The following is a 23811-nucleotide window of genomic DNA, read 5'->3' on the forward strand; positions in this document are numbered from 1 at the left end:
AACTGTCCTGGCATACCGACCCTTCTTTCAGATTCTTCCCCAAAGCTAAGCGCTATGGCCATTCTCACTGTGCTTGTAGGATAGAACGGCCAAGCTCTACAGCAATTTGATAGGTTCTTAAAGGAGAAAATGTTTGTTTTGTGAGTGGAGGTAGTGAGAGGGACAGAAATGACCCTCTATGAAGCCCTAAAGCCAGAAATTACAGGTATTTTGTCCAGATTCCTTGGAGTACCTTCACCATGCAGATGTAGGTCGAGGATCCAGGATCAGCTGCTATAACTGCATATAACTTTAGCCCAATTTAGTCCTTAAGAGACAGTTCAAGAGCAGAAATCCTCTCATTCATCTTTTTTTTGCAGGCAATCTCCTCCCACCAAAATTATACCCAGTCCAGATTGAGAATGAAAAAGTTTAATTAATTTAATTAATTAATCTGGGAAATATGGACCAGATCCTTGGTATCTTTCACTGAAAGATATAATATCTGGGCAACCAGTGAGATCCAGTGGAATAACTGGATCAACCAAATACACTTCTGACCTGTCATTTTCTCTCTCTCTTTTTAACAAAGTCTTACCTCTTGTCTCAGAATTGATACTAAGTATGGGTTCCAAGGCAGAAAAGCAGTAAGGGCTAGGCAAAGGGGGTTAAGTGACTTGCCTAGAATCACACAGATAAAAAGTGTCTGAGACCAAATTTGAACCCAGGACTTCAGGCTCTCTATCCACTCAGATACCCGGCTATCCCTATTTTCTTTTTTGATGAAAAAAAAAATCCTTACATATTCGTATCCATCCTTTTTACTGACTAGAGTATCTTGTTCATTTCCCACTGTCCCCAACACAAACTGGTAAAGTATTTAGAAGTGAGGCATTTTTCTGTGATAGTTGCTAAATCTCACATCTCCTGAAACAAAATGAGTTTTCACTAACTTTTTAGTGACTTGATTTCTTTGGTGGAATTTAGTAGAAAGAGGAAATGTGAAAATAAAATGGTACCATTGATTCTAAGGAGTTCTTCGGTTATGTTATGTGTGTCCATATGAAGGATTCAAGAAAGATCAGCTGAGTGCCTTTAAGGCATAAAGCATTTTGCTGGGAGTAGGTCCTGCTCTTATCTTCATTTTGCAGTTGAGGAAACCCAAGTAACCAGACTAGGAGCAGACAACATGCCTGGATAAGGTCACGCTCTGACACTAAATTCCTTTATGACCTTGGACAAGTCATGGACCTACCGTGGCTCTCAATTTTCTCCTCTGTATCAGACAAAACAAGTTCTCTGACTGCTTCCAACTCTCTAAATAATAAAAATTTAGCAGTTTACATGTTTCTTATGCCAGGAGGGAGACTGGATCTGTTGACACTGCATCCTATTTGCAAGTTTAGGGAAGGAAGAATTTGCAGTTTTCTTGAATCAGTGAATGCATAAGTTGAAGGGCCTGATGTATATTAATGAGGCGCTAATCATTTCTCCAGGATTTTTTTAATGCCAAAACTCTTTGATCCATTTGTCTAGGGAAAGAGGTGATGAATGTCTTCTTACAAAAGCTTGTAATGGAAATGTAAAGGAGTTTTTTATAAAGTGGAAATGGTCTTGCTTTTTTCTTTCTTTTTTTTAAAGTCAGGCTATTTGTTTTCCACTAGATCATTTTCCACTGAAGTTAATATCATGTATTTCCTTTAAACAAGGAAAGTGTCCAAGGTACTAACTAGATCAAAGCATAAAGCAATCTTTGCCCAAGGGGGCTCATACACATATTTTAAATAAATAAACCCAGGGAGTTTGCAGATGTTTTTACAGATTGTATATTTGCGGATTATAAATATTCATTTGGAGACTTTCAATGCCTAAAACAAACTGTAAAGTCATGAATCTGGGATCCTTAGTAGAGATGAGTTTTGAAAATGAACAAGAGCTCTGTTCTGGAACATTTGCACCAGTTAGGCCATCCGATGATTCCCACCCTGCCCATCCCCATCCCCAGTCCAGATCTCCTTCTCAGGGAAAGAGCTTGAATCCCTCAGACTATCAAGCCTTAGTTTCCTTTTAGTTTGATATAACTTTCTCTCCTTAACGTGGAGAAGAGAACTTGGATTTGCAGAAGATCTTTTAAGCCAGTCCAAGGCCCTTTTGACCCTCAGTCATCAGCTCCCCCAAAGAGGTGCAAAATTCAGTGCCTGAACCAATCCTTCTAGGATACAGCAAGAAAATTCTCTTTCTACCTTATATTTAGCTCAGGGGCTGTTGGGGCCCTTCCATAGCAGTAGAGCGAAGACTCCATGAAAAATAAAGCCAAGTGAAAACACCCTACAAAATCCCAAGAAGGAACCTAGTCGGTCTGCTTCTCAAGCATACACCAGTCAGTCCCTGTCCCTTTAGGGAGCTCTCCAGGCTTGAAATGCCATATGCAATGAAGGGAAGTCATGTCCTTCTCTGATGTTCTACTCTAGCCTCTAAGGGCATATTAGTTTGTACTTGGCCACCTAGGAAAAAAGTACAGGTCTTTTGGTCTCCTAGTAAGAGTTACTACACTGGCGATTTTGTTTTCCAATATACAGGTAGCATAAGTTTAATCCACAAATATTCACTGAAAACCTACTATGTGTAAAGCACTTGTAGAAGGCTTAATAGGTATGAAATAAGTGAGTTCATCATGGTTACCAAGCCAGAGTATCCATAGATTAAATAACTAATTATTTCCTAAGAGAGCAGGTTTCTATTTTGGCTTCTACTCAGAGAGAGTTTCATCATCCCATCTATTGCCCCAGAGGTTTCCATCTTCCTGGAGCCAGTAATAAGCCATAAAGGGAAAGGCACTGGAGTCAGCTGTGTGACAACGGACAAGTGACCGTGCTTCTCTGACCCCTGTCTGTAAAACGGGCAGAATGACACTTATGCTCTCTGCCTTGCAGGGTTGCTGTAGGTACTTTGCCAACCTGAACGTATTCTCAAAGTCCGAGCATTTATTATTCGAATCCAACTGCTATCTCTTGCCCTACCTCCACCTCACACTACTTTGATTTCTTCTCTAGTATGGATTTATTTAAGATTTCAAAGCTCAATGACAAACCATCCTGAAATGTCCATTGGAAGGCAAGAAAAATTATATTTGACAATGGAAATACTTTTAGAGGTGATCAAAGTCAACAGATGAGTCAACACATTGGCCACTTACAGATATTCATAGTCAGTCTGCTCTGTACCCACGAAACGATCAAATGCCTGAGGAGCAGAAGACTGATACATGGCCCACTGACGTAGTTTGGTTGGCTTGTGTTGGCCAACACGATGATTTCCTGGGTGATGTTTACTTGGTTACCAATAGAGTAAAGGACTTGGGATGCAACTGAGTAGTTTCCCCTCCTGATTTATGTTGGGATCCTTTTTTTTTTTAAATTTATTTCAAATATTTTTCCATGGTTACATGATTCATGTTCTTCCCTCCCCACTCCAGGAGCCAACAAGCAGTTCCACTGGGTTATACGTGTAACCTCGTTCAAAACCCATTTCCATGTAATTCCTATTTGCAGTAGAGCGATCTTTTAGCGTCAAAGCCCCAACCATAGCCCCGTCGAACCATGGGATCAATCATATGTTTTTCTTCTGCCTTTCTACTCGTTGGAATCCTCTTAAAAAATTATCTTTATAACGGAACCCATGGAAAAAAGGCTTCATTAAGCAGAGAGTCCATCGAGAAGACATTTTCTTCAAGTAGTGGATAAAGCATTGGTTTATTTTCAGAGGACCTGGGGTTCAAAGCTTGACTCTGTTCACAAATCTTTAAGTGCTACAAAAATGGGAGCTAGTGCCATCCTTAGCCTCACTGTCACTTCCTTGGTAACCTCGGGCAAATCAGTGAGTCTCTCCAGGTCTTAGTGTCTGACCTTTTAAATTCGGAGCTTGAGTCGGGTGACAAATAAAGTCTCTTCTAGCTTTACAGACTCTGCCGGCTCAGTAGCACTGGCATCTGTTTACGGACATCTTCCTTAGGGATTTTTATTGTGACTCGGTTGTTTTAGTCAAGTCTGTCTCTTTGTGACCCCATTTTGGGGTTTTCTTGGCAAAGATACTGCAGTGGGTTACCATTTCCTTCTCTAATTCATTTTACAGATAAAGAAATTGAGGTTTAGGGACTTGCTCAGCTAGTTAAGTGTCTGAGGTCAGATTTGAACTCAGAAAGATGAATCTTCCCGACTCCAGGCTTGGCATTCTATCCACTGAGCCACCTAACGTGCTCATTCCTTACGAATAGGTTATGGGTAAAATTCAGACCTCCTCCTGGGTCTTCCCCTCATTTGACCTCTGTATTCCCTTGTTCACACGCAGGGGGATTATTCTAGATTCTTGCTTCCAAAATTCTTAGGGGCCTTGACATCATCAGAATGTTTAGGAAGGCATTTAGTGGAGAGGCACAGGAGGGGTAAGAAGGAAGGAGAAAGAAAAAAATTTTTCTGGAAATAATAAAGGCTAGTATTTATATACTACTTGAAGGTTTGCAAAGCTCTGCATGTATGTTATCTTGTTTGGTCCTTATAACACTCCTGTGAGGTAGGTGCTGTCATTAGACCCATTTTACATATAGGTGAACTGAGTCTGAGTGAGGTTAAATAAGTTATGCAAGGTCACTTAGCTAGGAAATATCCAAAGCAGAATTTGAACTCGGATCTTCCTTATAACTTATTCAGTATTGTGCTGTTCAACTGCCCTCATTAGCCTCTATTTATATCAGGCCTCCTCTGGCAGAGATTGGTTTCTCTCCCTTGGCCCATTCTGGTTTTCACAAGTCCCTCCCAAGATTCTCAAGTCCTCTTAAAGCAGAGTTTCATGAAGATGCGAAAAAAAGTCAGGAGCCTGGCAAGGAAGGCCAGTTCTCAGATGGACCTTCCCTGTGTGGCCTTCCAGAAGTACTTACTGCTGTACAACATCATGGGCCTTCTTTGGTATCATTGTGCTGCTTATTAGGCCCAATTCAGAAAGATTGTGTGTCACTAAGCATTCAGCGGGTGAAATTATTTTGATGAATCTTTAAGTGTCTGTTAATGAAGCTGACCAATAAAGGGAAGCTAAATTAAGTGGGGTGTCTTTTTTTTTAGTTTAATTACTAGTGCCTCTCATATGTAATTACCCATTTACATAAAGCATGAATATCCAGACTTTCCCAGCTCAGTAATAATGATGTTATCAGTCTGTCTTTATGTCGCCAAGAATTTAAACATCTGTGTCTGAGTATCACTAGCCCTTTTTGAAAAAGAGTTAGAGGTATCATAGAGGCCATCAAGTCCAACCCCCTCGTTTTATACATGAAGAAAGTGAAGTATAGATCAGTTTGCCTAGGATAATACAGCTGGTAAATGTCAGAAATAGAACTTGAACCCAGGACTTTCTGGTTCCTAAGTCTCATTCTCAATCCACCACACCATAATGCCTTTCAAAAGCAAGAAATGCAGTTTGCAAAACTAACACTTCCAACAGAAAATATTTTAAAACCTCATTATTTAATCCCAGACATTGAATATTTCTAGAACTTCAAAGTTGGAAGGAATCTTAAAGGTCATCTAATCTATTGCCCTCCACTCTCAACCCCCAACAATACATGGATTTTTCTTTCTTCATCCTTCCTTCCTTCCCTCCTTCTTGCCTTCCCTCCCTCCCTTTACTTCCTTCCTTCCTTCCCTCCTTCCTTCCTTCCTTCCTTCCTTCCTTCCTTCCTTCCTTCCTTCCTTCCTTCCTTCCTTCCTTCCTTCCTTCCTTCCTTCCTTCCTTCCTTCCTTCCTTCCTTCCTTCCTTCCTTCCTTCCTTCCTCCTTTATCTTCCATCTTAGGAAGTGTTTGAGCCCAGAACCTCTGGTCTTCAGGCCTGGCTCTCTATCCACCAAGTCATCTACCTGCTCTAATACATGAATTTCTATAATCCTTAAGTGATCCTCCAGTCTCCAACCTTCAGAGATGTCAAATTCGTGCCTATTCCATTTTAGGATATCTAAATATCAGGCAAATTTTTTCTTATGTTGAACTAAAATCTAGAATCTGTTTCCTTGCAACTCTTAGCCTTTGGTCCTATTTCTGCCTCTGGAACCATGATGGATAAGTCTACCCCCCCCACCCCGGCCACATGACAATCTTCAAAAAGTATTAAAAACGGAGATGATGTCCCTCCTCTTCTCCTATGGTTCCCTTCTCCCTCAGTAGTTTAAGAGATTGATCATTTCATTAATGTAGTTCCTTTTGTTCAGGTCTGGTCTTTCCTTTACAATGTAGTTCCTTTTGGAAAGGTATATAGATTGTAATCATGAGTTAATTAAATCTGTTAACATTCTTCAGCTGCAATCATTCTTATTTTACAGAGAGAAAAAGAGAGATGTTCGCAGGGAAAGTCAAGATGTCATTAAATGATTGTGGTTTCCCCTGATGGTACTAAGGGGTACAACTCCAGAGTGATGAGATATCATCTCACATGCCTCATGGAAACAGTCTTGTTGCTTTGAGTTATAAAACAAGGTTGATTTGGTGATACTATAGCAGGTTCCCTCATCTGATAGTTCACCAGCTCAGCTCTTTCTCTATTCCAAGTCATACATGAACTGAAAATTGTTCCACTGCACAGTCATTTCAGTCATGTCTGATTCTTTGTGACCCCATTTGGAATTCTCTTGGCAAAGATCCTGGGCTGGTTTACCATTTCCTTCTTTTTACAAATGAGGGAAGTGAGGCAAACAGGGTTAGATGATTTGCTCAGCATCACCCAGCTGGTGAGTACTGAGACTGGATCTGAACTCAGGTCTTCCTGATTCCAAACTCCACACTTTATCCATTGCACCACCCTTGCTGTCCTGAAAATTCTTCTCTAGCCTCACTTATGTAGTCTAGGGAAAAAATGTGACTTTGGGGAAAGAAAACCTGATGTCAAATGTTACCTCTATTCCCTGCCAGTTTCCATAGGATGCTGGATAAAGCACTTTGACTTATCCTCATTTCTGAAAGGTGAGGCGTATTTGAGAAGCCCGTTCTAGTTCCAATAATCTAGAAATCTAGTTTCTCATGTAAGGAAGTGCACATGTGCTTGAAGGGTTGGTTGACTTGTAGAAGAGACCATCTTTTGGCTAATAATCCAAAAAACCAGAACAAGATGGAAGTAGCAAAGGCCAGGAAAAGGTTCCTAGCAATTAGAGAAGAGGTAGTGAGTTCCACATTCGTGAAATTGTTCTAGCGGAGATTGTCAAGGAATCATATAGAAGCATCGTAATAAAACTAGAGGGGATATTCGGTTGTTTCAATTGTGTCCAACTTTTCATGACCCCATTTGGGGTTTTCTTGGCAAAAATACTGGTTTGCCACTTCCTTCTCTAGCTCATTTTTACAAATGAAGGAATCAGGCATATAGAGTTAATCGACTTCTCCAGGATCTCATAACTAGTAAGAGACTGAGGTCAGATTTGAACTCAGGAAGATGAGTCTTCCTGACTCCAAGCCTGGTATTCTATTCACTGGCCACCTAGCTGCCCCTAGAATGACTATTAGGGGGTCCTTTGTTCAAACCCATTTTATTTTATAGATGAAGGAACTGAGGCTCCGAGCAATTAAATGGCTTACCCAAGCTCACCCAGATGGGAAGGAAGAGTTTTTATTTGAAAGGATCATCTCTCTCCTTTGCGTGCTGGGACAGCTGGGAATTCTAGTAATCACCTATGAACTCAATGTGCATATCGTCCTCCAATTTCTTTGGTTGTGGAGAATTGTAAGCAAAATCTGCCAGAGCTCCAGAAAGAGGAGAGAGAAATAAAAAGCAATAGTGAGAGTCAGAGATTGGGATTCCTGATTTTGGAAGAAATGAAGCAGTGCCCCTCAGGTCTGGGGATTTATCATGTAATATTGAATTCCAGGCCCATGAAAATTGGTTACCAGGCTAAAAATACATTAAGGGTTCTCATTTAAAGCTGGCAAAAGCACTCTCTCTCACTCACTAACTCTCTCTCACTCTCTCTCTTTCTCTCTCTCTCTCTCTCTCTTTTTCTCTCTCTCCTTCCTCCCACCCTCTCCCTTCCTCCCTCCTCTCTCTCTCTCTCTCTCTCTCTCTCTCTCTCTCTCTCTCTCTCTCTCTCTCTCTCTCTCTCTCTCTCTCTCTCTCCCTCCCTCCCTCCCTCTCCCTCTCTCTCCCTCTTTCCCTCCTCTGTCTCTCTGTCTCTGTCTCTGTCTCTTTCCCTCCTCTGTCTCTCTCTTTCTCTCTCCTTCTCTGCTTGTGTGTCTGTCTGTCTCTGTCTCTCTCTCCCCCCTTTCTGTCTCTTTCCCCCCTTTCTGTCTCTCTCCCTTCTTCTGTCTCTGTCTCTATTTCTGTCTCTCCTCCCCTCCCCTCCTCTCCTCTCTGTCTCTCTTCCTCCTCTGTCTCTATCTTTGTTTCTTTCTTTCCCCCTTCTCCTCTGTCTGTCTCTCTTTTCTCCTCCTCTCTATCTCTCTCCCCCCTTTCTGTCTCTCTTTCCCTCCTTTGTCTCTGTCTGTCTCTCCTCTGTCTCTGTGTTCCCCTTTCTGTCTCTCTCCTCTCCTTCAACTCTCTCTGTCCCTCTCTCCCCCTCTCTGTCTCTTTCTTTGTCTTTCCCTTTCTCTGTGTGTGTGTGTGTTTCTCAAAATAGATTCAAAGGGGAACATATCTCTAAGGGCAGACTTTAGCAGGAATATAATGTTAATTCCCTCTGATCAATGGTTAGGGTGAGGAGAGGAGAGAGAATTAAATACACATTTCCCTTCTGAGAGTCGGCTGAGGAGAAAACTTGAATTTGTTAAAACTCTACAAGGCAGTAACTAAGATGCATGGATCATAGGATCATGCTCCAGAGTCAGAAGGGACCCCGCAGGCTTTCTAGTCTAGTTCCTTCCTTCATTTGACAGATGATGAAACTGAGATCCAGAAAAGTGAAAGGTTTCTGGTTCATCATTACGGGGAGAGCTGTGCCTTGAGTCCTTGTGCCCCAGGCTAAATGCTGTCCTTTATGGAGTGTCCGTTTTGGAGAGGAGGCAAGAGGAGGCTCTCCTTCTGTGAGAAGGGGCACGCCTAGCCCTCTACTCTACTTTGTGTGATGGTATCATCAGTGACACCAAGAAAAAATAGCTTGGTGTGAGCCTGATCCTCTGGCCCAAAGATTGGAGGCTGGGCTGGGGCAAGGGCAGCCTTCCAAAGCTTTATGTGGGGGCAAAAACATCCAACTTCCCAAAGAGAAGCAGCCCAGGGTGAATTTTCTCTTTCATAAGCTTGAAAACCGTCACGGATCCTGCTGGGGATCCAGATGGCCCGTCACCCTAACTTGTCTGCCTTTACTACTCGTGTTCAAGTCTTTCTGTGAATTTTCTGTAATTGGCTTGTCTAATGGGACAAGGCCTTCTTCTACGGGTTACTCAATACTACATGGAAAGGATTGCCCTGAGCGGACTCTCCAGTCGTTGTATCAGCCAGCTTGGCGCAGTGAAGAACGTGCTTGGATTCTGAAGACGCCTCCATGCGTATCCTGCTTCTGGTGCTCTGTTGTGATCACAGGCCACTTAACCTATATGAACCTCAATATCTTCATGCGTAAATTGGGGTTCACAATATCTTCGCTCTTACCATTAAGTTCAAATGAAATAGAGTGTATCCCTGACATTTTGCAATCTTTAAAGCACATCCCTCCATCTCCCTTCTAATCAGAGATCTCTTTGGTCGGAACTTTTACACGGACTGCTTCCTGCTTTTTGACTTGTTGGAGGCCGCTACTGCTTGTACAGTTCCTTCATGTGGAAGGCAAGGTCTTGCATTTTGAATACAGAACTGGAACCCAAGCATCAGACTAAATTCTGTTAGCAACGTGTTGCTTCCAAATGCTTTGCACACACTGTCACTGATGTCCATGGTGTGCTCAACGTTAACGCTAAGCCTCCTCCTGCACCTTTAAAAAAAAAATAAGTGGACATAAAAACGTAGGTAACTAAAGACCTGTGTTCAGATTCTGCTCCTGCTATTTCTTTAGTATCTCTGATTTTGCCTGAATCACTTGTCTTTCACTTTTCTATAAAATGAAGTTGTTGGACTAATGGATTTCTAAGGTTCTTCCAGTTCTAAATCCTGTGACCTAAGCTGCATTGTTCATTCCTGGGCCAGTATAATTCTATATGATCCATTGGGGTCATGTCCATGCCTCCATGCTATGTCATACAAAACCAGTCAATGGCCACTGTTTTGAATTCATAAATTCTAAAGGTTCCATCCAGCCCCATCTGTCCCCAAATACTTCCCCGGCCAGCCGTAGAGTTCCTTAGGATCATACAGCCTAGATTTAAAAGCCATTGAGTCCAACTACCTCCTTTTACAAATAAGGAAACTGAGGCACCCAAAGGGTAAGTAACTAGCCTAAAGTCAAACAGGTACTAAGTGGAAGAACCAGATTCAGGTCTAGTTCTCCTGATTCGACATCTGGTATTCTTCCCAGTTCTGATGGGGTTTGGTGATAGTGTCTCCACGTGATTGACAGTGTCATGTACACATGCAAACCATTTTGAAGCCATTGGGCAGACAGAGCTGCCTCATTAAGAAACCATCAGCCTGACGCACCCAGATCGGCTCATTCCTCTCCCCAGATGGGTTTGGCATGCGCACAGCCCTTCTCCTATAATTGTACGACCCTCGTGGGTCATGAGACGAAAGGCAGGTTAATATTTGTAGAGCATTTGCAGAGCTTTAGGGGCCAAGTTTTGACAGGATGGGAGCAATTTTTTAAAAGTTCTTTGGAGAGAGAAGGCACTACATCGGCAATAACATCATAATGTGCTGTTTCTCATCAAACTCTAAAGGCAGCATCTGCTTTTTATTTTCAGACATCTTTGTATCTAGTAAGCCCTGAAAACCATTCTCCCCGGATGCCTTTTTTTCCTCCCTCTTTTGGAACAGATGAAATTTTGTTGCTATTATTTTCTCCCCCATAGCTTCAATCTAGTTTCCTAATGATCTCAGGGCCAGTGATCTGAACATCATTATGCTTCACCCACGGGCGATTGGTTGTCCTAGCTCAATGTGATGGTAAGGTTATTGGTATGTTAGACTAGAAGAGGCCTTGGGCGTCATCTAGTTGTCCCCATTTTAGAGATGAGCAACTGAGATCCAGAGAGAAATGACTTGCCCAAGGCCACACAGCTGGTAAGTGGAAGAGCTGAAAGGCCAACCTGGGGCTTTGGACTTTGAATCCAATGTTGGGGGCGGGGGTCTGAGTTTAGTTTTTTGTTGTTGTTGTTATTGCTGTGCTGATGTGGCTGCTCAGGAGGGGGGAAGATAGAACTTTAGGGTCAGAAAGAACCTTCTAGAGAACATTAAGTCCTCATAGATATCATCCTGTGGTGGATTTAGAAGCTGAAGCTCTGGGTTCAAATTCCAAATTCTTTCATTTTTTACTTTTTTGACCTTGAGGAAAGTTGTCTCGCATCATTTACAAAAGATGTCCTCACTTGCCAGAAGAGGGACAGGACTAGGTCGCTGCTGAGGCTCCAGTTTCAGTCCATGATTACAGGAGGCACAAAGCCTTCCTCCTAAGGTCTAGAAAAGCTACTTACACATTCTGGGTCTCCCACAAAGGCACACGGTGTAGATTCTTGAGTGCTTCTGCCTAGTCTAGTGCGTGTGTGAGAGACAGACACACAGACGGACAGAGACAGACCGACCTGTGGAATGGAAAGGAAACACATTTACCAAGTCCTGTCTCTGTATGAAGCATTGAGATCAGGCTCCAAGCAGCACCCCCAGAGCTCCTCGTCTCCAGGAGCTCGCCTTCCTAGAAGAGGGGAGGCTGCCTCCCTCCAGAGGGACTCATGTTTGTGTTCAGTTCTTGGCAGAGGGCAAAGTCAGGTAGAACTTGGGCAGGGAAAGCAGCCTGTCTGCTGGATTGAATGGGATTCAATGAGCAGTCCAGAGGGAGATCGGAAGGACGCTCCTGTACGTACGAGGTGCAGACACTTCATGTGTACGTTGATGGATTCTTCTTCAGGGAAAATGAATTTTGAATTCTCGGATAATAAATGGGAGGCAGCGCCCAAGAGTCAGATCAACTCATGGTGGCTGAACTACAACTCGACCAGATGTAGTCAGAGGGGCCTCGGTTCATTTAGCACAGTGTCTTTGTGTGTAATCTATATATACCTTGTTATCTCCTCCCTTCCAGCGAAAGTGTCTGGAGGGCAGGAAGTGTTGGAGGTTCTTTTTTTTTTGTATCTGACACACATAATAGGTGCTTAATAAATGTTTATTTTGTAGTAAAATGAGGAAATGGAGGCAGAGTGGCAGAAGTGGTTTGTGGACTCTCATCTATCTAATTAGAAGCTAGCGGCGTCGTGCTTGGGGTCAACTGTCTCTTAGTCCAATGGCCATGGTCTCGGTCTCCTCCAATAGTCTTTCCTATAGATGGTATCGTCCGTGTCTTCAGAAACAGTTATAGTACATAGAATAGAACCTGACCCGCTTCCAGGTCTCAATGATAAGAAGCCGGGCAACTTCAATTTGTGTTGTGCACTTTTACAGCACTTTGCACCCGCCCCATGTGATAGGTAGTATAAACATCGCCCCTTGTTTACCAATGAGGAAACAGAAGTCCTTAGAGACTTGCCCCTGGTCCCATAGCTATTGGGTGTCAGAACCTGGGTTTGTGTAGCTGACAGCACCGAGACAGAGAAAGAGATGGGGGCATCGTTCTACATTCTCCTACAGGGTATACTCTGATTCACCAGTTGGGGGAGGCACCATTTGATCATTCTGTCTTGTTTGTATATTTCTCCATCCACAAATATTTAGAGTGGGGAGGGGGCAAGAAAAATGCCATCTTCACATAATGCCAACTCCTGGTACTTTTTCTCCCCTTTACTTGAAAAAGCAAGAAGAAACCTCCAGGAGAAGCTTCTCTAAGTAAAACATTTTGGCCCAATCAGAGAACCTAAGTAAAATATTTTTGTCTTGATCAGAGAGTTTATTAAAGGAACTGCATCAGATATTATTCATCTCTGATGGGGAATGGGGGGGGGGGAGAAAATTGGTACCTATTCTTTTATAGGGCAGCTGAGAGTCAGGAACACTTATCTGTCTGAGTTCCATTCTGGCCTCAGACTTTTATTAGCTATGTGAATTTGAACAAATTGCTTAATCATGTTTGCCTCAATTTCCTCATCTGTAAAATGAGCTACAGAAGGAAATACTACAGGATCTTTGCCAAGAAAACCCCAAATGGAGCCCTAAAGAGTTGGGCACAGCTAAAGCAACAGAAAATGCTTTTACAATCTGCCAGCTGACCTATTTCCTCCCTCTCTCTTTATTTTAATCTCTCTCCTACTTCCCTGGTCTAGAAGTCTAGTAGTTTTGTTTCCTCGTGGACCTCTAACCCTGCAGAGAGAAACCACTGAACTAAAGTCACTGCTGTTGACTTGTCTTTTCCCTGAAATAAATAAGTGACATTTAGGTTCCAAACCTGAAACTTGAAAAGAAAGTACTAAATGTAAAAGCCCCATGTATATCGGCTCCATCCGTAGTGAGGAATCTAGCCATAATCTTCTTATAGTCTTTTCCTCAGATGGTGTTTCCAGGAATTTTGGAAAAGTTGATAGGGATACCATAGCACACCTGGATTCCAGTTAGCTTTGCAATGTATTAACCTTACTACTGTTCTTATCTAAATTAGAAGAGATATTTCCAAAAATAAATGAAAATTACCAAGGTAGAAGGAGTAGAATCCAGAAGTTCTTCCATCATTCTTTGAACCCTAGACTTTTAAAGTTAAAATATTCTGCTAAGGAAGAGAATTGAGGGAGGAGTTTCTGGGAAAAGGAAGTAGCTCTCTGATTTTGACAGCAGAAAAACATTACAACAATTCTTATTCTTATGACGATATCAGGGGCAACTAGATGTGGATTGAAAGCCAGGAGGTCGTGGGTTCAAATCCGACCTCCAGACACTTCCTATCTGTGTGACCCTGGGCAAATCATTTGACCCCCATTGCCTAGCCCTTACCACTCTTCTGCCTTGGAACCAATACACAGTGTTGTTTCTAACATGGAAGGTAAGGGTTTAAAAAAAAAAAAGATATCAAAATGCATATAAAACTAAGAAAACAGCATGAAGGTATATCACCACTGTCAGCTAAAATAGTAATAAAATAGTAATAGTAATATCAGTATTTATAATAATGATAGCTGCCATTTTTATAGTGCTTTAAGATTTCCGAATGGCTTCACAGATGTTATCTGATTTGATTCTCACAACTTTGTGAGTTAGGTGCTGTTACTAATCCCTGTTTTACAGATGAGCCTGGGAGAAGTTAAGAGAGATAAAATGCTGATGGCTACAGCCCTGGAGGATCCTTTCTGAATCTGGCTCTTAGATGTTCTAAGTATTAAATGTGAGAAATGGGGAGATGAAAAGTAGCATTTTGGTAGCATGGTACAAATTGTCATGAGATTCAGTAAGGCCTTGATTCAATAAGGTCCTGATCCAGTTTCATATTGTCAACACTTAAATACTAATTCCATCCATCCTCCAACTATTATCAAAGGCTAATTGAGAATTCTGTAGTAATTTGATTCACTTAAATTGAACAGACACTCATTATATGCCTAGCAAGAGGCACCTTGGAGTTGTAGAGGACTGAGAATGGACTCTGGAGCCAGGAAAATTTGGCTGTAAGTCCCAGTTCCAACCCATACTGGTAGTATTGCCTTGTGCAAGTTGCTTAACCAACCTCTCAGTAAATATGCCAGGCATTTCTCCAAGTTATTGGGTAGGTGCCAACGTGCTTGGTACAAGAATTTCTTCCACCTGGAACTCTTTCCACTAATAAAATCGAAGTGCCTAATGCTGTGGACAAGGCACAGTGTTTAAATAAAATAGCCTTTGCTGTCATGAAATTTAAGTGGAGGTTCTGAAATGTTCACGAGTTCCTATAATCCTCCTTCCGTCTTTTATGGTATCTGTCCTCTGTGCATCTGTGTCTAATGTATTATTCTGTGTCAATGTAAACTCAGTCAGATGCCCATATTAAGTGCATATTCAGCTTAGCTGTGGGGAAGGGGAAGCATGAGTCAATGGTCACCCCAACGTCTCAGGGGAATCGGGTCTTCTGCAGGTAGCTGACCTGGTTCTTCAGCCAGAGCCACAGGCCATGTGGGTCTTCAGCTGGTTGCCATCCATGTTGTTGAACACAGTCTGGATGGGTGGGAGCAGCAGCTGGGTCTGAATCTACCATAGCAAAATCTATAGTGATTGAGGAGGAGGAGGGAAGAAGAAGGATAGTATGAAGTAGGAGGAAGGGATGGGTTTGGGATATAGCAATGTCTGGGACCTTCCAGTAGAGGAAGTGGCGGAGTTTGAGGGGGATGGAGGGAAGATCATTTGTTGTTAAAGGATGTTTGGAATTTGGATATCCTTAAGTCACACTCTTATATTACAAGGTAGGGTACATCTGCCCAGTTGTAAAGGGGAGGTGGTATCCACCATAAATCCCCATAGCAGCAGGGCACTGAGTGGGGCGTCTTTTTCCAAAGAGCATGCGCTAGAGATCAACCTGTGAGGTGATTCTACAAAATTCCCCGAATGTCTCTTTGCTCTGTGATGGTTCCCCATGGGTGCCTTTCCACGTGGGCCACTGCCCTGTTGCCAATGGCCTGTCAACTCTGTCAACTGCTTCTCAATATCCTCATGTGTTCCCTGAATCTCTTAGGACTCACGCTATAAATCCGGGCCCATACCAGATATTCGTAATTCTGCCCAAGCTGATTTAGAGCTAGGAAAATGTCAGTCCTAGGGCTTTCTGACACACTGTCGAAATGACTTTGCTTTGGAAGATCATTTGGCCCACAGGGATGGTGTTCAAGTAAAGGAGGGGACCTGCCATGGAGCCAATGCTTGGCACTCCTTGCAAACAGGCATTCTTTACACTTAAGACATTATTACTGTGCTGTCAAACATGGCAGAAAACATGTCAGAAAGGAGAACACACAGCATACAAAGAGACGCCTACCTCCCTGAAAGACTAGATTGGAAAGATCTCTTAGGCTTAAATTAGGCACAGCTTGTCCTCAAGTTAGATTTGCCTGTTGGCTTCAGTTTGGTGATGATTACCTCCAAGAAATGCAGCCGGTGCATGTTTGTTAATTCAGTGGCTCACTGAATGAACATTTAGTATGTTCCAATGGTAAGTAAGATCATGCATTCCTGTTCACAGAATCCTAGATTCTAAATCTAACCTCTAAGATGGTAGGGAACTTGGAGGATATCTAGTCTAGCTTCTCATTTTGCAGATAAAGAAACTGAGTTCCAAAGACACATATAATAAGTGGCAGTGGGAGCATAATTTAATCCAGGTCTTCTGACTCTTAAATCCAATCCTTTTTCTACTGTACTACATTGCTGATTGTGTACTGGGTGAGTTAATGTGGACTTTGAAAATTGGTTCATACTAAAGCCAACTCTTTCATAACCCATTCTTTGATACAATGGAAAGAACCTGGTGCAACGAAATGAGAGGATCTGGATTCAAATCCCATCTCTGTTGTTCACTACCTGGGTGACCACTTAATCTTTATGACTCTCAGTTTCCTTGCTTGTAAAATGAAAGGGTTGGAGATGGCCTCTAAGTCTAAGATCCTTTGACACTGCAGATTGATAAAATTTTGGAACTGTAAAGGAGCCTTAGAAACCATCTAGTACAACCCCCTCATTCTGCAGAAAATGAGATCCAAAAAATTTCAGTCATTTGCCCAAGGTTATACCACTAGTTAGGGGAGACAGGCGGGTGGGATAAGAACCCAGGTTTCTGCTGAGTTCAATGAAGTGTGGAGTACTTTCCATCATATATATCACCTTGTCCCTTGAGGAGGGAAGAAAAGACAAACTTTTCCTTCTCTACTAGTCTCAGTTCTGTGCCTACCAAGTCCTATACTTGGGGAGTTTGCAGGGGAAAGTATAAAGGTGGGGTGTTCCAGTTCCCTTCCTAGGAAATATCGGTGCAGGGAGAAGCACCGTCTCCCATCTCCATCCCCATCTCATTGGCTCATCCTTGAGAAAAATAAGATCTCTAGCCTTGGAGCTGAGAAGCTAATTAAAGAGTTCTTTACTCACAGGTACTAATCTCTTCCTAGTTTTGTCAGAGATGTTCATTGGGTAGTTTCTTTCACTCTAAATGAAGTTAATCTGAATGACTTGTTTCCTCCTTCCCTGGGCGAGTTAGCTAATTACAAGATCGTGATGGGTTTGTAAATCTGTCATGCCAAAGAATGTTGAGTGATAAGTGAGAATTAGGCCCCTCAATTTACAATCATTCCACTTGTACTTGGAGATAAGAGCTCTCACACAGCAATTACTGGCAGACAGTGTGGGAGGGAGCAGAGAATGTAGGTGTCTTCAATTTTCAATTTAAATCAACAGGCATTAATTAAGCATCAATCATGGGCCAGATCCTGTGCCAAGACTTAAATGAAACAATGTCTGCCTTCAAGGAACTTACATTTCATTAGAGGAAATAATATGTATACAAATACACATGAGAGAAATTCTCAGTTATTCAAAGATACAAGTAATTGGTAGCAGAAAAAAACTAATTTAAGTAAATTCTCCTAAAACGAAGACCAACATTTTGTGGAAAATTGTATTTTTTAAAAAGAGTTAATTGGGAATTTATCTTGAAACATGCAATGAAAAATTATGGAAATAAATCCATTTTATCTTATATTTAAGATTATAAATGAAACTATGCTCTAATCCTTTGATTAAAATTTTTTGCACAATTTTTCTGGCAAAAATTGTGTAACAGCCCAATATAACATCCTCACCTTATGACTTATAAAGATGGCCATGGGGGGGGGGGGGGTTGGGAGGGGTGGAGAAGATATCAGGGCTTCATCAGTTTTCCTAAGAGCATTCCTTAATTCTTTGATATATAAATTATTCTCTTCTGAAGTATAATCAGCCAAATGGAAAGTATGGAAGTAATGAGGGGATTGGCAATGTTGTGTTTAGGGGGAAAGATGTTTGAATGGGGACTAATTTTCTAAGTGGTCAGTTCATTAACAAATATTTTCATGCTTTGTTTCCCAAGACTTTGTAGGGAAGTAGTTTGGCATAATGGATTGAGAGGCCAGATTTAAGTCCATCCCAAATACTTATTGGTTCTCTAACCCTGAGACAGCCACTTAATCCTCAGTGCTCCCAGGCAACTTTCTAGGACTCAAGTTGCCCTTCCGGTTTTGATCTGTTTTGGGAGAGGGAATTCCTTATACGCATGGAGATTAGAAGTCCAGACCAATATAAAATACAGCCTCAGAAGTGTAGGATGACTTGGCTAATGAATATTCTGATTATAAGGATCCCCTGTAAATGCAAAATAAATTCTAAATAATGTTGGAGTGTGGGGCATTAGTTACTAATCAGGAAAGGACTAATAGGGGAGAAGTCATGTAAGCTGTTTTTTGTTTTTTTTTTTTAACTCTTACCTTATCTTAGATTATCTTATCTCTTATCTTAGATTCAGTACTCATTGGTTCCATGACAGAAGACTGGTATGGCCTAGGCAATGGAGGTTAAGTCACTTGCCCAGGGTCATGCAGATAGGAAGTATCTGAGGCCAAATTTGATCCCAGGACCTCCCATCTCTAGGCCTGGCTCTCCATCCACTGAGCAACCCAGCTGCCACCAAGAATTGCATCTTAAAGCTAGAGATGCTAGCAGACAGAGGGGAAGAAGGAATGTATTCCAGTCATATGATAAAGTCTATTGAAAAGTACACAGATAGGAAATGGCATGTCAATGTGGGAGGCCAGTTTGGTTGGAAGAGAGAGTACTCAGACAAGTCCTGTGCAATAAGCAGGGATGGCATGGTAGAAAAGGCACCATACTAAGAACCAAGAGAACTGAATTCTGGACCTGACTTTACTACTAAATAATTGTGGCTTTGCACAAGAGCCTCCCTGGGCCTCGGTTTCCTCATCAATGAAGTAGGAGATGAACAAAAGAATTGACCCTTTCTGCTATGACACGATAATCCTTGTGGGAAGGGCTTTAATGTTATATATAAGATGTTAAGCTAAGAATCTTATATATAATATATAAGAATCTAGCTAATAATAATAATAATATGAGAATCTAGCTAATAATAATATAAGAATCAAGTTAAGAATCTAGCTAATAATATCAGAATCTAGTTAATAAGAATCTAGCTAATAATAAGAATCTAGTTAATAATAAGAATCTTGCTAATAATAATAATAATCCAGCTAATAATATCACTAATAAGAATCTAGTTAATAATAATATAAGAATCTAATAATAAAAGAATCTATCTAATAATATAAGAATCTTGCTAATAATAAGAATCTAGCTAATAATAATATAAGAATCTAGCTAAGAAGTTTAGAGCTAGAAGGGACTATAGAGGTCATCTTACAGAAGAGGACATTGTGGTCCAGGGAGTGAGTAGGTAGTAAACAGCAGGGATAGCATTCTAAGTCACATCTTGTGATTCTAAAATCCAGGCTTATCAGTCTGTGCGATGCTCATTTCCTTTTCCCCCTTTTCTTTCAGGATCCCAGCAACCAAGCATGCCATATTACACTGATCCTGGAGGAGCTGTGATGAACCCAATGGCGATGGCTTTCCACGTCCAGCCCAACTCACCCCAGGGCACCCCAGTTTATCCACCCCCACCCTCCTACTGTAATACGCCACCTCCCCCCTATGAACAGGTGGTCAAGTCTGCCAAGTAGTGGTGAGGAAGGTCCTACGATTGGATGCTGTACCATGGGGCAGTCACAGGGGGAGCTGAGGGAGGAGGCCTTGGCATTCCTGCGATACTCATCCTTCTACCCTCCCTGTCCCCATCAATGTTAGTCATAAGGAATGATCTTATGGGCTGCCTGTGGGTCCATTTTCCTTTGATGTCTTCAAAGCAAGCACAACGCCCCTTCTGAGGGTTTTATGGAGACCTCTTTTAAAGTCACATTGTGTGTGTGTGTGTGTTTTCTGTTTATTGTTTCTGTTTGTTTCCCAGACCTTGGAGGCACCCGGGCTGAGTGGTGGTGGTTGTTCTGGGGTCTCTCAGAACCACAGGATGCTGTGGCTGGGCCCTGGAGGCAGCACCCCTGGGTGGTCTTCAGCAGACGGGGGAGGAGGAAACACAGACCTAAAGGGAAAGCAAGTCCAAGCATATGACACATGGGAGGTCCTGGGAGGGAACAGATCATTCTTTCCTGGTTTTAAAGGCAGAGGAAACAGCTAAAGCGGGCGCCAGCATTTCCAGGGCAAGCTTCATTCTGCTGGACAGAAAGGTGCCCGGCCTCGGGAACACCCAGGTCCAGATCAGCTCAGCCTCTGAAGGATCCACCCACTGGCCGAGACAGGAAAGGTTTGGGGATCACTTGCTGGCAATGGCTCTCCTCTTTGGGCTTCTCCCTTTCTTGAAGTGCTGTCCAAGGTGTCCCTGCTTCTCTCTTGGGAGAATCAGAAGAGGGAAAAGGATATCCATCTGAAAAGGAGTCTCTGTATCACTTCACCAGCTGCATTAACAGACAAACGTTTCATTCTAGAGTGGAAGGAGCCTCGAGGTCGCTGAGCCTCTAGGAGCTCGCGCTCCGTGTAAAGATCAGAAAGCAATGAACTGCCCTCTCACAGCCTACGTGCTCCAAAAAACATTCTGGGATTTGGGAATTCCTAGAAACCGTCTCCGGCGCTCAGCCGCAGGCACAGTTGGGTGTTTTTCGAAATCGGTGTCTGTCCCTTCACTTGGGGCATCCTTAAACGACTGCTCCCACGTGATGATGGGCCTGTAGGTCTTCAGTACGAACTGCGGCTGCCTTCTCCAGACTGACTTTGCCCCCGTCTCCCGTGTCTCCCCTCCGCCACCCCATCCCTCCCTAGACTCCAAGCTCCTCCTGGGAAGTAGCGCTATTCCTGACCGGTGTTTGGGTAGAAATTTATCAACAGCTTCTAAAGGAGCGCTCTTGGGCTTAGTAAAGGGGATTCTCTGAAACGGTAGGAAATGGCCCATCTGTTGTATAAGATCATTTGTTCGTCCCAGTGAATCTCCCCTCCCCCGCAAGAGCGATCCTTTATAACAAAGAATAGAGGGAAGATGAACTGTCTCCCTCGGCAGTATTCCACAAGTAGAGTGCCCCGCGCTGTCAAGAAGCAGATTCCATGTCTTTAGAGAGCAATCAAATTCCCTGAGAAAAACCCCTTTACCCTGTAGTGGCTAACCCCAAGTGAACTCAAGTGAACTCCGAGGCCCAAGCATTTGGGCCTCTTCCATTCATTCCATGGGAGCCTGTGATTCCTCCATCACGCTTACTCAAAAACCACTCCGGCACCCAGGCCTAGAACACTTCCGGTTCAGAGGCCCGCCCAGATCCAGAACACTTCCGGTTCAGAGGCCTGGGCGTGGACTGTTTGACATCCCCGTCTCAGAGAGACAATCTGGAAGTGCTGGCAGCAGGGTGAATTTCACTCAGAGGCAAGGAAGGGGCTTCACGGGGTCTCACACCTGGTCCCTCGGGCTCTTGGCTCTGCTGAGGAGGAGATGAGAGCCCCGAGATCACAGAAAAGCACAAAATCCCTAAAGATTTTCCTTTCCCCGGTCCTAAAGTCGGCGTGAAGTCTGAGACAGCTCACATGGGCTTTAATTCAGTCTCAGGATACACTTCCGCGATGGGTCTCCCTGGCTAGTGAGAATTCCCATTCCAAGGCTCTCGTGGCCAAGTGCAGTCCGAGGGGACGAGGCCCTCCAACAAGACGTCTTTCTCTAGTTGAGCTGATCCCTTCATGCCAAAGGTGAGACACAGGCCGGGATCGCCCTTCTCATCTGCCGGCGACTTATTTTTCCTTACATTATGGAAAAGAGCTTTCTGAACTTGCTGACCAGAGCATGAGCAAACCAGCTTCTGAAGTGGGTTCTCTGTGTCCTAGCACAATTAGCTTCCCATCTCCCACTCTGCTTACAACAGGCCTTTGTAACCTTGCTTTTTGTCTCATGGACTCCTCAAAAATAATGGTGTGAAAAACCACAGCTTAGGGAAATGGCTCAGTAAATTTCAGTTAGAAGCTAATGAGAATAAATCTGTCATTTCCCCCATCTAGTTCACGCTGCCCCCCCCCCCCCTTAAGAATCCTTGCTTTACAGGAATTCTACATGCACAATTGTGTTATGGGGGGGACCCATCCTCTCTAAAAGGAAGTCCGCTTTTGGAATCAATATTTTAGGTAATTCTACTTGGAGAAAGACATGCTGGGAGAATCTGGGTTCAAATCTGGCCTGAGTGACCCTGGGCAAAGAGAAGGAAACCCCAATGGGTGGAGATGAAAAAAGTGTCCTGCAAACTTGCTGCCAGGAACCATGACCAATCTGGGCTACTTCTTCAGGTTTCTAGACCCTAACCAAGATGCCCCAGACTTGTATCTCTGAGGTGAAGGACTATAAAAGGTTCCCACCTAAGGAACAAATCTTTGGGTCAAAAAAAAAATCTACCTTTCTCCTGGTCACATGGGCAAATATGCATAAATGCTTAGACAGGTGCCTATTCATATTTATAAACAAAGAAGCCAGTCATCAGGCTGGCTCCAGATCTGCAGTCCAGCTGAATAGGAATCAAAAACCCAGATGGCCACCAGGGAAGCTTTTTTGGGGGGTGGGGGTGGGGGTGGCCAAGAGCCCTAAGATATTAGAAGATTGGTGGTGGTCTACAGTTTTCTATATTACCATATATGTACAAGAAAAAATGTTTTCCCAGAAATACGGGGTAGAACCCAGCTACAGTGAACTCTGATGCTGTATAGTGAAATTCAACTTCTGGTGAAGTTTTCCTACAGTCCTTGTTTCATCTGTTAATGTCGGTGGATTCTACCACCTCTTCATCTTTTAACAGCGAGCTCAGACTCCTGGTGTGAAGTCGTCTAGTCCCTATCTAGCGATACAACAAAATCCACAGGCGAAATCCCAAAGTCCCTTGCAGATTTTGTGCATGCTTTTCCTCTGCAAAACTTTGATGACTTCTGTTCCTTTTTTCTTTCTATTTTTAGTAAAAAAAATAACAATAAAGTACCTTTTCACAGGGTCCTGTTTCCTATGTATGAAAAATAAAAATCGATTTGGGTGTGTGTCTTGGTTGTTTTGCTGAACACAGGGAGCAAGTGTCCACATATGTCAACTAGATGGTTCCATGGATAGAGAGCTTGGCCTAGAGTTGGGAGGATCTGGGTTCACATCGGACCTTGGATTCTTCCTGGCTGTGTGACACTGGACAAGTCACTTAACCCCAATTGCCTAGCCTGTCCCCTTCTGTCTTAGAGTTGCTGAGCTTTTTTTAAAAAGCTCTTTTAAAAGATCCCAAGTCAAAAATGAAATAGTTCTTGACCTTGAGGGGCTTATATTATAGTGGAGAGATGCGATGAGTATAATGGCAGTATAATATTAGGAAAGGAGCAAAAGAGACCCAGGCCAAATGGTGTGGGGATTTTTGAGGAAAAGGAAACACTTTTAACTGGGGGGAGAATCGAGAATGTCCATCAGAGAAGGCATCCTTTTAGCTGAGTCTTGAGAATTCTGCAAGGTGAAGATGAGAAGACTGCCCTGGAGAATGCATGTAGCATGGCGCACTGGGAGCGTGCTGGAGTCCTGGGACCTGAGTGCCACTCCTTAAAGCCCTGAGCAAAACATGTCGCCTCACTAAGCATCCGTTTCCTCCTCTGTAAAACAAGTGAAGCTCATAGACTGCTCCTGGGTCACAGATCACATCTCTAAAGTTTGAATGGACTCATTCAGAGACCATCCGACCTAAGTCC

At 42.9% G+C, this 23811-nt stretch overlaps 1 protein-coding gene across 2 annotated transcripts in view; it reads left to right on the top strand.

Moving 5' to 3' along the window:
• Positions 1 to 23084, top strand: part of VOPP1 (VOPP1 WW domain binding protein) — a 194692-nt gene extending 171608 nt beyond the window's left edge. For both annotated transcript variants that reach the window (XM_007500381.3, XM_016424558.2), the window contains one exon: positions 19564 to 23084. In XM_007500381.3, coding sequence (XP_007500443.1) covers positions 19564 to 19745 — 182 coding nt within the window. In that variant the 3' untranslated portion in view covers positions 19746 to 23084. The remainder of the gene's footprint in view (positions 1 to 19563) is intronic.
• The last annotated feature ends 727 nt before the right edge of the window (positions 23085 to 23811 follow it).

Source organism: Monodelphis domestica, chromosome 7, assembly GCF_027887165.1.
Source record: "Monodelphis domestica isolate mMonDom1 chromosome 7, mMonDom1.pri, whole genome shotgun sequence".
In the NCBI taxonomy this organism is placed as follows: domain Eukaryota; kingdom Metazoa; phylum Chordata; class Mammalia; order Didelphimorphia; family Didelphidae; genus Monodelphis; species Monodelphis domestica.